This window comes from Oreochromis niloticus, linkage group LG14, assembly GCF_001858045.2.
Source record: "Oreochromis niloticus isolate F11D_XX linkage group LG14, O_niloticus_UMD_NMBU, whole genome shotgun sequence".
NCBI lineage: Eukaryota > Metazoa > Chordata > Actinopteri > Cichliformes > Cichlidae > Oreochromis > Oreochromis niloticus.
The window spans coordinates 1,068,253-1,085,900 of NC_031979.2; the positions used below are offsets into that span (position 1 = coordinate 1,068,253).

General features: G+C 44.5%; 2 protein-coding genes across 2 annotated transcripts in view; both read right to left on the reverse strand.

Moving 5' to 3' along the window:
- The window catches only part of phldb1b (pleckstrin homology-like domain, family B, member 1b), a 129,892-nt gene extending 127,311 nt beyond the window's left edge, over positions 1 to 2,581 (reverse strand). The window contains exon 1 of the mRNA XM_025898329.1: positions 2,429 to 2,581. Coding sequence (XP_025754114.1) covers positions 2,429 to 2,452 — 24 coding nt within the window. The 5' untranslated portion in view covers positions 2,453 to 2,581. The remainder of the gene's footprint in view (positions 1 to 2,428) is intronic.
- A 3,274-nt stretch (positions 2,582 to 5,855) lies between these two features.
- Positions 5,856 to 17,425, reverse strand: arcn1b (archain 1b). The gene is made up of 10 exons (XM_005462437.4): positions 17,021 to 17,425; positions 14,809 to 15,072; positions 12,237 to 12,416; positions 11,645 to 11,850; positions 11,390 to 11,551; positions 10,492 to 10,657; positions 8,967 to 9,114; positions 8,096 to 8,204; positions 7,791 to 7,995; positions 5,856 to 7,005 (listed from the first exon to the last, which is right to left on the reverse strand). Exons 1-10 carry the CDS (start codon positions 17,021 to 17,023, stop codon positions 6,916 to 6,918), a joined length of 1,533 nt encoding a protein of 510 aa, XP_005462494.1. The 5' UTR covers positions 17,024 to 17,425; the 3' UTR covers positions 5,856 to 6,915.
- Between the last annotated feature and the right edge of the window lie 223 nt (positions 17,426 to 17,648).

The following is a 17,648-nucleotide window of genomic DNA, read 5'->3' on the forward strand; positions in this document are numbered from 1 at the left end:
AATTATTTCACAAATACCAAAACTACCATGGAAATAAATGATTATCTCCTCCGATGGCAATCCCTGCCCATTCTACTTTGGCAAATCTCTCAAGCTTCTCTAGATTTTCTGACATGCTCTTCAGTTCACCCCACAGATCTTCAATAGGAGTGCTTTGTGGAGCCCAGACAGTAATGTTCACTGTGGACCTCTAGAGGAAGTTCTTCACCAGGAGTGTCATATGTTTTGGGCCATTGTCATGTTGGAAGACAAAGCAATGACTCAGACCCAGTTTTGCTCCTGACTTAAGGTTTTCTGTCTTCACAGAAGTCTTAAGTCTTCACATATTTTGATTCCTTCCATCTTGATGAGATTCCCAGTTTGTCAGTCTATTCCTGTTTAGGGTTCTTGTGGGTTTCTTCTTTGAGACTACAATTCCCAACTTGGCGAAGTCATTCACTACTGTCTTCTGGGGTCTTTAAACCCATCTCTCAGTAGTTTGTTCAGCACTTTCAGCTCTCTTTGAATTTCTTGATGATCCTTCTCACTCCAGTTGCTGGCACTTGGAAAACTTGTGATAACTTCATATGTCCATTCCCTCCTTTGTGAAAATCAGCAATCAGTGTGTGTGTCAGCGGGCTGATAATATTTACCCACGTAAGTTTTTTTCTGAAATAATTCTGATATCATGTACAAATAGAATAGAACAGAAATATCCTGCATTGTCCCTCATTGGGGAAATTCATGTGTTCCAGCAGCACAGACAGGCAGATGGAGCATGCAGAGTCACACAAAAGTACAGAATATATCATAAAAAACAAGAAATAAGAGACCGTACACCTATGGGCAACTAAGAACCACTAACTAACCCCACCAAGTCCACACAGACCACCCAGAGGGTGGCTTCAAACCCAGGACCTGCTTGCAGTGAAGTAAGTGGAAGTGGAAATGTGGAAAGACACTTGAGGCCGGTGTGTTTTCATCTGGCTCAGAGATTATTCTGATGTAAGTTAGGAGTACTGCAGGTTAACTAACAATGCTAACGTAACATCCACCTGCACCTCTGTGGACCAGAGGAGAGCCTCTTTGACTCCACCTGTTGGTTAGTGGAGTCCCAGCCTCACGCTGGACATTTTCTCCGTTGTCTAGCTTCGTCTTTTGAAGCCAGACGGGATGAACAAAGTGTGGATGTGACAGAGAACACTCATGGCCACTGCGTGTTCATGTGTTAGCAACAAAATGAATATGTTCATGTTGCATCAGCAGACTGTTTACTGAGGTCATACATGAAGGAGAAGAAGGGAGTTTCATCCCGATCTTTGATTCAGTCCAGCTGTTGAAACCTGAGTCGTTCTCTGTTAGAAAAAAAGGTTCATTTTGACTTTTTTTCATTGAGTTTATTGTCTGTTTAGTTTTTATTAGTTTCAGTTGTGTAATTATTACACAGACAAAAAAAAAACAGATAAATAAAAACCTGCAGATGTCATGCTGGATCCACAGGCTGCACACTGGTGGATTCACCTGGTAGCTCAATGCAAAAAGGTTTCAGACTCTGCAGAGGCTTTTTTGCACACGTATGATTACAGGTGTGCCTTCAATGTGTCTTCAGCTCAAAAAGTTTGAAAACTACTGAATACGAATGACTGAATACATGAAAAGAAAAAAGAAGAACCAACCTACGAAGCACCTGAGAAAGCAGAGCGCTCATGGCAAACACTGATTTGATTTTTTCCACCTTCTTATTAAAAGCGGGTGACAGCCAGCGGCTGCAGCTCCTCCTGTTCCCGTCCCTGAGCTGTAATTATCGCCTCCGTGTCACCACCACACAGACGGAGCAGCAGGTCGTCCCTTTGAACTGCACCCTGCGCTGCTGCTGCTAATAAAGAGCCAACAGAGGCCCTGCACAGGTCGGCTCAGTCGCAGGCTCTCTTGAAAGGGATGGGACACAAAGCCTGCGGATGAGGAGTTCCTGGCTGTGGTTCAGGAGGATGTGGAGACGGGGGATGGACTGAGCTTCATAAATACCATTATCATCTTTGATGTCAGGCTGTGCTGTCTTTCCTTACTCAGGAGGAGTTTTCTGTGGACACCGCTCTCTCCCTGTACGGCTCTTTGCTATAATATTTGCAACCCCTAACCCTATGCAACATGGTGGATGTTAAGATGGTCCCTTTCTACCAAATAAACTTGGAAAGTTAAACTCGTGGTTTCCTGTGAGGCAGAGGAAAGAGCTCCCAGCAGTGAAATGTTTAAACCTGACAAAGGAACAGATTAAGTTGGAAGAATGTGATATTTCAAGACTGGGAACAGGATAATCCATGTTGTGTCCATAACAAATATCTAGATCTGTAAACAGTCATGTATCAATTATTCAAGAAGTCAATGACAGTATTTGCACAAAAACTCAATGAGCTTTAACCGAAACACAAAAACTGTGGGATTCTCCTACCTTGAATCGTACTTTCTTGAGCATCGTTACTTTAGTCCAAGTAAAATTAACCAAAACAAAGGGTTACAGAATTCCAGCCTCCATTCAGGAAAATCCAACGAAACTCCAGCCAGAAGATCCAAAAAGAATCCCAGCGTGTCTGCAGTGAGGCGTCCGTCTGCCGGCTGTGTGTTTAACATGCCAAAGACAACAGTGCTGCCCTCCCCTCCCTCCCCTGAAACCTTCTGCAGAGCTTATCAGCTCATTCACTCGGAAAACAGACACACCCTCCTCCTCTTTCTTTCTTTTTAATGACTGGAGGGCCACTATTAACACCCCCGCCCCCCAACAATGCCCCACAGGCTAAATAAGGCTGATGGTAAGCTCTCTCAAACACCGCCCCTCTGACCCCCCCACTCTCCTCACTCCCCAACATTTACTCAGCTGCTGGCCCACAGCATCTCCGCTCAACATCAGACTTTATCTTCACAGCTGTTCATCTTCGTCTGTGAACACAACGCAGTCGGATGTAGAACGAGCTCCTGAAATTTAGCTGCAAAGTTTCTATGTGTAAAAGTTTTTAAGGACAAACGTCATATGATCCAAACACAGCATGACTGTGTCTGCGGAGCTGGACTCAGAGTTCTGCGATGGACAGAGTTTAGTGTAGAGTCTGGTGGCAGTACAGGCTCTCAGCTTTGCTTTGCATGAACATCCTGTAATGTGGCAGCTTTACTTTGCTTCACCGTCCTTGGACCACTGAGGGAAACTGTATCGAGGTTTCTAGACCTTTTACTGTATCTGAGTGGAGGAAAACATGCTGGCCATCCACGATGATAAGCTCAGCCTGTAAATCTGTATTCTCCACACAAACTGACTTGTGTTGGCTTACATGTACATTTACAAACAAAGGCCTGATCAGGAGAAAAATGAGCAAAGTAGAAAAGAATCAGGTTTCCTGGTGTTTTAAAGAAACCACTTCTCGTGTTAATATAACAGCATCTCACACAGAACTTTTAGAGTCGGCCCAGTGCTGCAGATGACATGTGCTCACTACAAGGTGACCAAATACAACTGCTGCATTCGACTTTTAAACCGTTGCTGAAGCACAAAAACATTTGCAGGCTGTGTGATGAGTCACCGTACCGGCCATGGTCTGGATCTTTCCCATCAATCATTAGTTTTAATAATTATATTGGCCACGGCACCACGGCTCCAACACCATTGTTAAGTTTGCTGATGACACAGTGGTGTTGGGCGCCATCTCCAACAACGATGAGGCGGCCTACATGGAGGAAGTGAAGAATCTGGCATTGTGGTGCCAGGATAACCATCTCCAGCTGAACGTTGGCAAGACCAAGGAGCTGGTGGTGGACTTTAGGAGTCAGCACAGAGACTACAAGCCCATCATCATCTGTGGAGCTCCAGTGGAGAGGGTGCAGTCCTTCAAGTATCTCGGTGTCCACATGTCCTCAGATCTGACATGTTCTGCCCACATTCAGGTCCAGACCAAGAAGGCTAGGCAGCGCCTGTATCATCTCCTACTACTGAGGAAGTTCAGGGTCTCTCCAGTGATCCTCAGGACTTTCTATGCAGGTGTTGTGGAGAGCATCCTCACACAGAACGTCACATCCTGGTTTGGAAACAGCTGTGTGAAGGATAAAAAAGCTCTTCAGAGAGTGATCCGTACAGCAGAACGCTGGTGCAGGGCTGCTCTCCCTTCCCTACAGGACATTTACACCAGGAGATGCTGGACCAGAGCAGCACAGATACTGAAGGACCCGTCCCATCCCAGCAACAAACTGTTCCAACTTCTACAATCAGGCAGAAGGTTCTGCACAATCCGAGCAAGAACGGAGAGGCTGAAGAGGAGCTTCTGTCCTCAGGCCATCCGGGTCCTAAACCAGAACAATTTTATTTTATTCACTAATTGTATATAATGTTCTCTCTCCTTTGCAGTGAAGGAGCGTGTCAGGACACATTTCACTGCGTGTTGTACTCGTATAACTATACATGTGACAAATAAAGGATGTTGGAACTCTATTTGTAACAGCACAAACCCTAAAAACCATTTTGCCTTTATGGCTGCAGATCAGTGCACTCAGCAGCACATTAGGAATATTCAACTGTTTATTAAAGAAAGTATAGAAGCAGCCGGTTTCATAGAACCTGATGCATTTAGAGAATCACACATAAGGCCACCTGCTGAAGTTCACACCCTACTACTCAGACACAAAGGACATGCTGATAGGAAAGAACATCTACTGGGATGTTCCCACACAGCCAGCTCTACAAGAGAAAGGATCCAGCGAGCAGCAGCGCTCTGGGTGAAAATGTGTTGTTGATGCCAGACTGCCTCCAGCTGATAGGAACAGTAATAACCACTCAATAAAAAAAGCCTGAAGCGCCACCTCCACTGACCTGACCCCCACTCATGGTAAATGGCCTGCATTTGTATAGCGCTTTACTTAGTCCCTAAGGACCCCAAAGCGCTTCACACTACATTCAGTTATTCACCCATTCACACACACTGGTGATGGCAAGCTACATTGTAGCCACAGCTGCCCTGGGGCGCACTGACAGAGGCGAGGCTGCCGGACACTGGCGCCACCGGGCCCTCTGACCACCACCAGTAGGCAAACATGGGGTTAGTATCTTGCCCAAGGATATTTGGCATGCAACCTGGAGCAGATGCAACCTGGAGCAGCCTGGGATCAAACCACCGACCTTCTGGTTAGTGGCTGACCTGCTCTGCCACCTGAGCTACAGCCACCCATGACCCTGATGAGTGAAGTCCTGTGTGATCAGACGGGCTGGGGGCTTAAAGGCAAACTTTAGAGACTGAGTGGGTGTGGTTAATCTGATAATAACAGCCCTGCTGGCTCGTCCTGCAGTGCAGCTGCACCATCTGGATGTCCTGTCTTATTTCTATTTCACACAGTAACCAACGCAGTGAGCACTACAACACAAACAGGACACAAAATACAATTTCTTCATGTAACGCAAAAACACAACAATTACACAATGATGTAATTATGACAGGCCCACTGAAACAAAAAACCCAAGTCAGACTTACATTTTCAATAATACATTTTATTCCATTAAAGATTCTTTTTTTTTTTTTCTAATTGTACACTGGAATGTCAAGATTCCCCTTCAGCAATGTAGTTAAAAACGCTCCGTGTCGTCAACTTCCACCTCACATCTACGAAGCCACTGCGACAATTTGGTGAGTACAAATTTGGGGAAAAAAAGGAAAAAAAAAAAAAAAGACCATGAAAGACAAACGCATTACTGTGAATAATAAAGTAAAGGATGACTGGGAGAACAGAAGAGCTGAGCTGGGATGTGAGCAGAGTGAGTGGAACATCAGGCTGGCAGCCTCTGATCTGTGTGTGTGCGCCAACTTGCACCCACTCCCATCTGAGATGTGAGCGCTCCTGTGGGATGGTCGATTAGGGGCTGGGATGTTGTTTCTGGGCTTTTCTTCAAAGTCCTGTTTCTGGATATCTGATATCTGAGAGCTGGACTTAAATGGACCAGAGGTTAACACACAATCGGTTCTTGACAAAATAAGGAGTGGCTGTAATGGTGTTACCATAAAAAAAACAAAAACATTTTCTCCAGATGCAACAGTCAAATGTGTTTACTGTTTGGTAACAGCGCAGCTGAGAGGCCCTCACAAAATCCTGCTCTTTACTGTCAATCTCCAGATTAGTGGCAAACAATGAAAAACATACTGCAAACTGTAAAAATGTATCCACATTAAACATAAAAGGAGAACTTTGCTGATGATAAACCTCACACAGTACAGGCGACATACTGAGTACACAGCCATGTTTTCCTTTTTAACCTCATGTACAGAAATCTGGGGATAAACAAAATTCAAAGCACGAGAGAGAAACAAAAGAAAACGAATGAAGAACAATACCAAGAGATCAGATCACAACAGTTTAGTGATTAAACAAAGTCAGGCTTATAATGACTGAGACAGCTACTATTCTGCAGTTTAGGAAACGTGAAAAGAAAGAGCGAGAATCCCGGCGAGCGAGCGCTGTGGAGGATGCATGAACATCAGGGTGGGCAGTTAAACTAACAGCACTCAGTGTAGAGGCCCCGTCTACCTGCCAGGGTTTACCTGACCGCTAGGCTCTCCTGCACCCCTGCAGTCATCCTCTACTTTGTCCCGTTTACAGTTCTGCTTGGCGGACACAAGTTTGCTCTCTGTGTGTGTGTGTGTGTGTGTGTGTGTTTGCCTGTTCAATTAACTCTATATATAGATGATCCTCTCTCATACAAACATATAAATACACCACCGCTGCTACGCTCCACCACAGGAAGAGGCCTCGCCCCAGGGCTGACTGAGTCCTGTCGATGTTCACAGTCTCATATAGTATGCAGGGTGGGCAGGCGAGAAATCTTCAATCTTTCTGTGAAGCATAGATTTAGACTTTTTTTTTTTTTGTTGGTGATTTTGTTTTTTCAATTTTTTTTTTCTTTGAACGGGTTTACAGGATTTCATATTTGTCGACGACAAAGGAGGTTTCTGAAGAGAATCTAATGGAGCTGTCACCGTCTACGTGAGTCACCTTGGTAACCTGTGGACAGAGAGAAAAACAGAGTCTGTTAGCAGGAGCTACTCGTCGATCACAGGGACGAACACACAGCACTGTTACCTGGATTTGATCCTCACGCCACAGTCTGTGGGCTCGTCATAAACATCCATTCAGCTTTTTGATCCACTGAAAACTTGGATTGTTTTGTTTTTTTAGTCACAAACAAACTAATGTTGGCTAATGTTAGCCAACAGCTAACGTTAGCCTGCCTTTTTATCTAGTTTATATTATGCTAGTTTCTTTCATGCAGGAAGTTTAGTTTCACTCCAGTGAAGCTGCAGATGTTCTCAGTTATGAGCTGTAGTGCCTGTACTGTGTTTCCCACCCTCTCTGTGTTTAATTGGTTTGTTATTAATAATCTCTGGCTCTCTTCCACAGCATCTTTTGTCCCATCTTCCTCCCCTCATCCCCAACCAGTCGCGGCAGATGGCCACTGCTCCCTGAGCCTGGGTCTGCTGGAGGTTTCTTCCTGTTTGAAGGAGTTTTTCCTTCTCACTGTCACCAAGTGTTTGCTCACAGCACAGTGATTGTTGGGGTATTCTCTGTATTATTGTAGGCTCTTTACTTTAAAAAGCACCCTGAGGTGACTTGTTCTTTGTTTCTATATGAATAAAACTGAGTTGCGAAGTTACTGACATTTGTCACGTATTAAACTAAAGGCCGATTCACTTTAGAGAACCGAAGATCTTCTGTGGAAAATGTGCTCCTCAGTTAAACAGAGCTTCTGTCCCTCGCACTGACGTCACACTCCATCATAAGTAACCCACCTGGATGTCGCAGTAGTTGCGCTTAGACACAAAGGACACGCTGATAGGAAAGAAGTCATTGGGCTGCCCGGCGATGCTGAATTCCAGGCTGCCCGTCTTATTGTTGGCATCAATGACAGGTAGGCACCACTCGAGGATGTTTCGCCTGCTGTCGTGTTTGTACTCTCCATCCAGATCACCAATCACCGGAGCGCCCACTCCAGACCTGAGGAGCACCGGGAATGTCGGTCATACACAGGACTGACAGGGATGTAACAGAGTAACGCAGTTTTCTTCTTATACACATTTTGTGAATAAGTACGTACGGTACAGGGATGCTGATGACCACGTCATTGAGCTCAAGGTTCTCCTCCTGCAGCTCATATTCAATGTTGACATCACAGCCAGTCCCACTCTCTGACGGCCAGCAGTTTACTGTGAGGAGGAAGAGTCGGTCAGGTTACAGTGAGGAGGAAGAGTGAGGAGGAAGAGTCGGTCAGGTTACAGTGAGGAGGAAGAGTGAGGAGGAAGAGTCGGTCGGGTTACAGTGAGGAGGAAGAGTCGGTCGGGTTACAGTGAGGAGGATTACGGTGAGGAGGAAGAGTCGGTCGGGTTGCAGTGAGGAGGAAGAGTCGGTCGGGTTACAGTGAGGAGGAAGAGTCGGTCGGGTTACAGTGAGGAGGAAGAGTCGGTCGGGTTACAGTGAGGAGGATTACGGTGAGGAGGAAGAGTCGGTCGGGTTACAGTGAGGAGGAAGAGTCGGTCGGGTTACAGTGAGGAGGAAGAGTCGGTCGGGTTACGGTGAGGAGGAAGAGTCGGTCGGGTTACAGTGCAGTATTTACTGCAGTATTACAGCCAAGCCAATAATGATAATAAGTACCACTGCCAATCTTCATCATTTGCCACACAGCCATCTATCATCAAGGCTCCCATTATCTAATGAAATCATTACACAGCTACTCAGCTAACTGAATATTCACATTTAGGCAGAAATCACATCGTGCTAGTTTAACTTCTTCACTGAGGATATGTGACGCTTGTATTTGTCATACATCAACCTGAATAGCTCAGACTGGGCACACATGTAAGGCTAAACACGGTTCACAGATGCCATCCTGTGCTGTGGGAAACAAACATTACTACCACTGTCAGTGTGCTTTTTTAAAGAGGATAGGAGCTGCAGACATCAGGACGTACTGGTTAGAGGTATGAGGGACTCGTCTGTGGTTTGTAGTCTCCACTTCAGCACACCCACATCATTGTTAAGAGGGAAGGACTTCTCTGGGTTCTTCAGGCCAATCACAGACTCTGCTGTGAACAACTTTTTGTCCACATTAGGATGTGTCTAAGGAAACACAGGGCGAGATGCGTTTCAATAAAGATCGCTTATTGTCAAACATCACAGCAAAACAGCCTGGGTCACTTTAAACAGTGAAAACAGAACAGACTCACTCAGAGACTTATGCGCTTTCTTTATTACCATTTCATTATTTCTCAACAAAGTAAGTAGGTTAAATGTTTGGAATTGATTTGAAGAGGGACATTTGCAAGCTGCTGTAAACCAAAAACATGCAGTCATCCAAACCTGAAAGGAATTTCTGTGTTTACGTGTCGACCAGGAAAAACACTTCGTGTTGGTCCCTGTCTTCATCTCATGTTTAACATTATACCGCTCACGTCTTTGTTTTCTGAATGTGGTTGGGGTTATATCGCCACCTGCTGCTCTGGCATGCTCTTGACAGCACTTAACATCGTTTTTGTGCTTTCACAGAAATATTTCTTAAAACATAATAATTATCTTTGTTTGTTGGATTACGTTTGAGCCCCTGTAAATAGGGGACCATGTGTGTGATTATTCAACAGCTGAGCGTGTAAACTGAAAGCTGACACTCTGCACTTTGAGCATATATTCACCATATAACTGTAGCTTCAATGTTCAGGTACACAGCTGAAATCCAAACGCACTTCAAAATTATGATTATGGTTAAAAAACAAATGTAATGTATAGGGCTGTTCGATATAACGATATATATCGGATGACGATATAGAAACATCTATCGTCTCATTTTACGCTATCGTTTGTTTCGTGGTGTCGCAAAATAAACTGTTTACGGCAATATTTTTTCACCGTTTTGATGGTCACTGTAGTGGCTATATTAATTTCTTCAAGTTCTCTCTTTCTCTTATATTTAATATAACCACACTACAGACGGACAAACGCCTGTTTTTATGCGTTGTCGTTAGCAACAACGACGGTAAAACCATCGCGTGTCGGCTTGTTTATTTTCCACATAAACCTTTCACAATAAAGCTCAAGATCCTGTTGAGACCTTTCAAAATAAACTGAAACATGTGAAAGAATATGCAGAGTATTTACGGATGAGAAGCAAAAAAGAGCCGTCAGGTGCTAAAAAATAAACCTTAGACTCAAACGTTAGAACAGGCTTTTCCCCGCAGCACGACTCCAGGTACACGACGCCCAGCTGAAAACACTTCACGCAAGTCGAGTTGCCCGAGATTCACAGAATTTACAGAAAATGTTAAATTTTTGTGATTTATATCGTTATCGGACGATAGATGTCTTAATATCGGGATATGAGATTTTGGTCATATCACACAGCCCTAGTAATGTAAATAAAACTTACTGAGTTATGTGTTGAACATAACATACACAGTGTAGCACTGTCTGCTGCACGTGTGTGCGCGCGTGTGATAAACCAACCTGCAGTTGCAATCCTTTGCCATCATTGTTATTGATAATCAGGCGGATGCGTCCATATTTGTCGTCTGTGACTCGGAGCGTCACCATACCCAGCACCTCCATGTTCTGTAGGCCGCCATCACGGCCGCAGGTCAATGTGATCTTCTCCTCCACACGCAGGTGCACACTGCAGGTCAAATCACCCACACACACACACACACTTTAAAAAAGCAGCACTAAGATGACACTGTGACTGAATCTTAGCATGAAGTTGAAGTTACACCAGTGAGACACACATGCACGCACGCACACACACATGCACGCACGCGCACACACACACACACACACACACAGGCTGAGAAACAGAAACAGGAGATTTGTAACCATCTGTTTTCTTCGCCTGTCTGTAAGCAGCCTGTTTGTGAGGCGCGCTGCACTGTTGGACACTTTGTTACAAATTAAAAAGCCTCATTTATGAAAATGTTACATTGTTACAATGTTAGAATTAAGTTGCTTTAGGATCCACTGAGAGACATTTATGAGCCCGTACCCAGCATGCACCTGTACCCAGCATGCACCTGTACCCAGCATGCACCTGTCACACTGTGGGTGTGTTTGTTTTGTGTCACTAACTGGGTGTTGCATTAAAGCAGGGGATTAATTAATGTACACGCAACCAGTTTTACAACTAGGTTAGGGCGCACTGATGCCAAGCTCTGTAATGACATCATCCTTCATCCTTCTGTTATTTGACTTCACAGGGAAACATATATTTAAGGTAAAAGTATTGGATTGCCACAAATGAAAAGAATAAGTAAATAAATGTGTCGTGGTCAGAGTTCAGATGTTGTTACTGCAACAGCCTGATGAAAACAGCCAGTCCCAGATGAATACACAGTACTGAATGATGAGTGCATACCTCTCCATGTTGACTGGTGGTGGCAGAACTTTAGAAACATCGGAGCCCCTCTTTCCTGTGGTGGGCATGATGGTTTCACCCTCAGACTTGAGCTTGTCAACAAAGTTGTCCACCTCTTTTCCTTTAGCCCCCAGTTTCAGAGCCTTACTGGGTCCACTTGGTCTGGACAGAAACAAACACGATGTGCCATCAGCCTAATCAGTCCACTGTTTGTGCAACCACAACAAAATCTTCCAATACAAACTTGAGTTGTACCTGACTGGAGCCGCTGTGATCTTGGGCTTCTCTGGCTCGACGATGGTGTCTGTGATGATGGTCCCTGAGGACACACTGGTCATGCCAGCGCTGCCAAACCCGCCAAAAGCTGGCACCTTCTTCCCGGAGCGCTCAGCGTCCCTCCTGGCCTGCTGCAGCTCCTTGGCCTTCCTCCTCATCTCTGCCTTGGCCTCGCGCTCCTGAGTCTGTAGGTTTACAAAATAAAGTGAGCAGGGTTCAGAACAGCACGCTCAGCGCTAATACAGTCACAGCACGACAGCTGACAGTTACTCTGAAGGAGGGAAAATATAAGAATCTGTGTTAGATTTTAAATACTGACAGTGCAGCTGTGTTGTCAACCATGTGGTTTCATCACACTTTGCTTAACCTGTACAGTGTGTACGTCTCATAATCTCCTTCATCTCCCTCATTCTATTAAGCTTTGAAAATCATTGTTAAACTCCAATTGTTGCATTTTGTTTCTTTAAAAAGACAAATAATAATTGTGTTATATAACTTTCCATGTGGTTCTTTCTAATTTGCCTGAATAATTCAACAGGAATCCAACGAAGCAGGCAGAGCCAGATCTCACCTCCCTGACGGCGCGGAACACCTTCTCCTCGTGGGAGTCCATCTCTGTGAAGGTGCGGATCTGGGCCAAGTTGACATTCTCTCTGTAGCCCAGTGCAACGATCTCATCGAAGGCGAAGATCAGGTCAAAACAGTGCTCCGATATTTCACTCTCTTCCAGCACACGACAGTACTCTGGGATCTGGAACAGAAGGGAGGAGCGATTCATTTAAACTAATGGATAAGGATACAATAAGCATCTCTGTAGCCTAGTTCTTGCTTTTTACCATGTCCTCACAGTTCGCAGCAGAGCATGCAAAAATGATATATGCCAACAATAAATAATCCACAACTCTAACGCTCTTCAACAGGGGAAACACCCATTAGTGAAACATGAAGCATTTGTACCATGTTTACCACACAGATACTGGCTGGCCTAACAAACAGACAGCAATAGGGACCCAGGTGTTACAAAGACAGCTAACAGCTGTTTCTCCTTCCTGGAGACAGGGGCCTTTGTGCTGAACAATAACTGCAGGTAAACAAGGCCCACAGTGGCCTTTTAAACACAGTGATAAATAAGAAAATATTGCGTAAGGCTGTGTGTCCACAGGCAGTGCTTCCTGCACTGGAAGGAAACATGGACTCGCACTCAGAGCGCTTTTTCCTAACACGTGTTGTTGCTAGGCTACAAAGACATCTTCAGTGTTTTGTCCTCTGCTGTTATTTAGTGTTTAGAGCTTCAGAGTTACGCTTTGAGTCTCATTATGCAGTAACACTGATTAGAGCAGCTGCTTGCTGAGGGCAGTTTTGCAGTGAGGACTTCGATAAAATATTTTTTATTATTATTATTTTTTCCCTGGTTTGTACATGGAGTGCATTCACACCGAACGCGATAGACGCGACCAGAGCTTCAGGTTTACACGTAGAGTCAATGGAGGAGCGCGATGAAGCGCGACTGGGGATCATGCTGGGGATCGTGCGAAACTTCAGAAGCAGATTTGCGTCGCGAAAACGCTTTTCTGCCTGATTCGCGCAACCAAGTAGCGCGACTGACGCATTTGAAGCGCGAAGTAAAATATGTGCTGCAGTTTGTGTGGTGCATTTTGTGCATTCGCGCTTATCGCGTCTACCGCTCAAGTTGGAAAAATCTGAATTCCAGCGTCAAGTCGCGCCGCAACAACCAATCAGGAGCCTGGTGACGTGATGTTCTGACCTAGTTCAAAGGGGCAGGTCCAGCCAAAGCCATTCATTCTAGCAATCAGTAGTTTTCTGATGAGGCAGCAGCTCTCCAGGGCAGAGACAATGTTCTTGTTTTTCTCCTCCTTCTCCCTGAGGCTCTTCCACTTTAAGCTGGGTCCTTTTTATTCCTGTCTCTCTGTAAATAGTTATATTTTATATATTTATGTTTAATGTTTTTCTGTTTGAGCATCTTAATATTATTTCAACTAAATTTTTGTAATGACTAATGTGTAAAGCGTCCTTTACACCGCTGCTCTGCTCTCCACAGCGCATAGAGAAGAGAGACACTCTCTTTTCAAACGCTAGATTGACAGCTGCCGTCTTGCAAACATACAGTCTGGCACTACTTCCTCCCACATTTCCGCTTCACGCGCGTGGAAATTGCATATTTTAAAGCGCGACCAGTTCGCTTTGGACGCGCTTCAAGGTGCGAATGTGCACGCGACCAGCTAGGGGCGTGTGGCGCTTTTTGGTCGCGTCTATCGTGTTCGGTGTGAACGCACTATTAACATCTACTGTAATACAAATGTTTGGTCATATTGCCCTAACAGCCATTACACTGCTGACTGAAGTGACTTCATCACTTCCTCCAGCATGAAGTTCAGTGTAGCTGCTGCTGCTGCTAGTATTTGTTCTCACGTTACAGCCTCCTGGTCCTCAAAGGCCAGCATGACGTCACACGCAGGTCACCGTTAAGGCCGTGTTCCCTAAAGGCTGGTAACAAAAGCATCGCTCCACCTCACATTTCAGCTTCTCGCACTTTAACATCATTTCAGTCATTAGATCTTTTTCTTTCTTCATTAATTCAAGACAAACGTGTCTTTCATGCCCAACTACAACAAACTGTGGGAAAGCAACAAAGAGAAAAGAGCTTATAAGAAGTCTGTAATCTATTTCAGATATGGTAAAGCAAACTACCTACTTTCTTTTCAGCGGCCACCAGGGGGTGTCTCCAGGTAAACACTTAGCTGGTGAGTTTATGGGCTCGGTGACTAATTTCAGGCCATAATGAATAAACTATTGAGCCCATTTTGTAAATATGAGTTATTTTGGGTGTGAGCAGGATTACCAAGGGTATGCTCATCGGCTAATGTTTGTGATTTACATGCTGCTAGCTAATGATCTTTTTACAGTGAGATCACCCCTTGTTCATCACAGCTGGTTTCACAGAAGCTACATCCATCATTTACACATACTGTAATGTTCAGAACGTACAGGTTTTTACAGTAACACGTCTCTACATTTATTCTTCTTTGTTACCAGACCGGTCACCTCATCGGGATGTCAGACAACACATACATAAATGCTCTTTGCAAACTGACTTCTATCCAAACCTGCCTGTGTGTGCTTACCACACGGGAAAAGAGTCTGAGTGTCTCCAGGTCCTCCAGGATGTTGCTGTTCTTGGTGGTGATAAGGACCATGTAGAGCTTCTCCAGTGGCTGGTACACATAGCGAACGCTGTCTGTTTCCACAAAGGTGTGCTGCTTGCCCGTGTTCATCAGTTTAGGAAATGCAGCTAGGAGACCCTCAATTCGTGTCCGGGTCATTTCCACAAACTGCCGCGATACGATGGCCTTGCCGGCCTTGGTGCACACCGCCGCTGCCAACAGCACCTGAGGGGTAAAGAGGAATTTGACTGCTTTAGTTTCCCACAGACCTGAACTATTACAACTAAAGATGCACTAATCGGACCAACATCTATGCTCATAACAACAACAGGAAGGTCAGCGAATGTCAAAATTCAATATTTTTTTTTTAATGTAAAATTTTCTTTTCTATTCCAAAGAAACAAGAAAAAAACAAAACAACCAAAAAACAGATCTTCATCACACTTGCTGAGGATTCATTCATCAGCAGGAAATCTACAACATAGGTACACTGTGACTGCAAACTACTTGGAAACCCTACATCTTAACCTGACGTGCTCCTGTCTAAAAATGCAACAACACGTTACGTTGACACAACCAGAAACAACTGTGATTGTTCAATACCACTGATCCTTCCTGTGAATTTGTGCTACTTTTTGCTGTAGTCTTTGATTTAGAGAATATCAATCATCATCTACATATAAGGAATAATAATCATAGTAAATAAGAACACACATTTCACCAAATTACAGGAGGAAGATTGATGAAACTATCAGAGTGAACACGAGGAAATGTACAAAGAAGTGGAAAACCACATTGAGGAGTGGAGACTCAGGAGCAAAAAGTCTTATTTGTTTTCGTCATAGCTGACACCACATATAAAACCCAAGAAACGAGCACAATGTAATTAACACATAATGCACCAGCACACAAATGCTGATAACAGTGGCCACTTACATAGGTTACATCGTTGGCTCTTCAAAGATCCACTGTAGAAGTCTAAGTCAGCCATTATCCAATGCTAACCTGATGTGGCCTACACTCAGTTAGGTCAATATCAGCTGATTCTGATACTTAGCCGATACAGTGAAGTCAGAAAAACCAGACAAGAGTACTTGTCATTTGATATATTGGTGCTCTCCTGATTACACACGGCTGTAGTTGTTTGAGGACGTTACTAAAAGCACATGAACTAACTGCTGTTTGCCTTTCTCTTAGGTGAGCGAATCTTACAAGTCCAGCTTCTTCAGGTTTCACTTTAAGGGGCTGGGACAGTTAAAAGCCTTGAACAAATCTCAACAATCTTCATCTTTTACCTATAAAGCGAGCAATTCACTCCAAATGTACTCACACCCTTCAAAGCCTCCTACCAGTTTCAGACTTGGTGCAAGAAGACAGTATGAGAGAAGATACGCCATGTATGTTGAATGTGGGAACCAGAAAGTTAGGTTTTGGTTAGAATACACGTTTTGCTTGGAATGAAGCAAAACTATGCTAAAGCTCACAGATACTTTGAGCTGGTCCTTGGTAAGGCCAACGACAGCTAGTGCAGATGTTAGCACAATGGAAAATGATCTTATAAAAGAATCGGGGGTCGTTTAATATAATGAGTATAACAATGGTTGACATAAACGGACGCTTTATGTGGCTGTGCTAAATGAATGAAGGAACTGCACTGATTCCACGTTGACAATAGAAATGGAAGACCCGATCGCACCGATGTGAACTCGATAAAGACGAGCAGCAACTTTGGTTATCGAAGTCGTCGACACTAGCTAACTATAATAACACAGTTGTACCTATAGTTGGGGTTTGTCGCAGAGCCGGGCTCGGTTTAACCTGGCTTATTACAGTCTGACAGCAGGCAGTGGTTGCACGGATCCGGCTACTGACAGGAGACAACTAGCGCTAGCCTCCAAAGCTAGTTCACGTCAGCACGGACTGCACAGCTAAAGCGCTTCACTCCGGTGAAATTCGACTTTGACGACTCATTTACTCGATTTTAGCACCTGAACATGTCGCTAACACTGTGGCTCCGATAAAAAAAGAACCGTTTATTATTTGTCTTCTTTCGTTCATGAAAGGGAAGAAGCTAGTTTTCTCATACCTAGCTTTAGCTACTAGCCAATGTTATGATAGTTGCTAGGCCCGATAAAAGGCAGGGAAATAATGGTCACTTTCGACTGTCACTCACCATTGTGGTCTCTCTCTACGGCACGACGGTCGTCAGTCTCTCGCGTTTCTTGCTTTGGTGATTCCTCGTCCCTCTGGAATGGCAAGGTGCGAATATACAGCTGACTTCTAGTTGTGTGATTGTTAGCTAGTTAGCGTCAATATGGCAGCAGCACAGAGCCACGTCTCCACCGGAAGAGCCGCGCTGGATCAGCCCACCGTGGAAACCAATGACGTGGGCCCCAAAATGTTGGCCTTGTTGCATAAAGAAGTTACTCAGATTACTTCCACCGGCGTTTCTTTCTTCTTTAGACTTCTGTGCGGTACTGACCACAAATTACCTTCACGCGATTACTTTTAACGTTTATCAGCGTATCAATAACCTGGCAAACACATAAATATTATCCAGAGAGATTGTCAGAGTAGTTCTGAGTGATAGCATTTCACGTCTGAGGGGACTGGTCTCCGGGATGAAAACGCCTTCACCCACAGAGCACACGGGGGGGTCGTATAAAAAAAGAATTATATGCTACAGTCCTCATAGTGCAGGCAGTGCTCTCCACCATCATCGTCAAAAACACCAAATTCATCCCATCTAATGCAACATATGATACAATTAGGCTTTTCTCTTTGTTGTCCTTAATTTCTTT

What these genes read in the sequence shown, in the direction of transcription:
- arcn1b (XM_005462437.4), bottom strand. An exon ending in TGTTCCGCGCCGTCAGGGAG is followed by an intron (nt 11,851 to 12,236) that starts GTGAGATCTGGC and finishes GTAAACCTACAG; the next exon opens with ACTCAGGAGCGCGAGGCCAA. An exon ending in GTCCCTCATACCTCTAACCA is followed by an intron (nt 8,205 to 8,966) that starts GTACGTCCTGAT and finishes TCCTCCTCACAG; the next exon opens with TAAACTGCTGGCCGTCAGAG.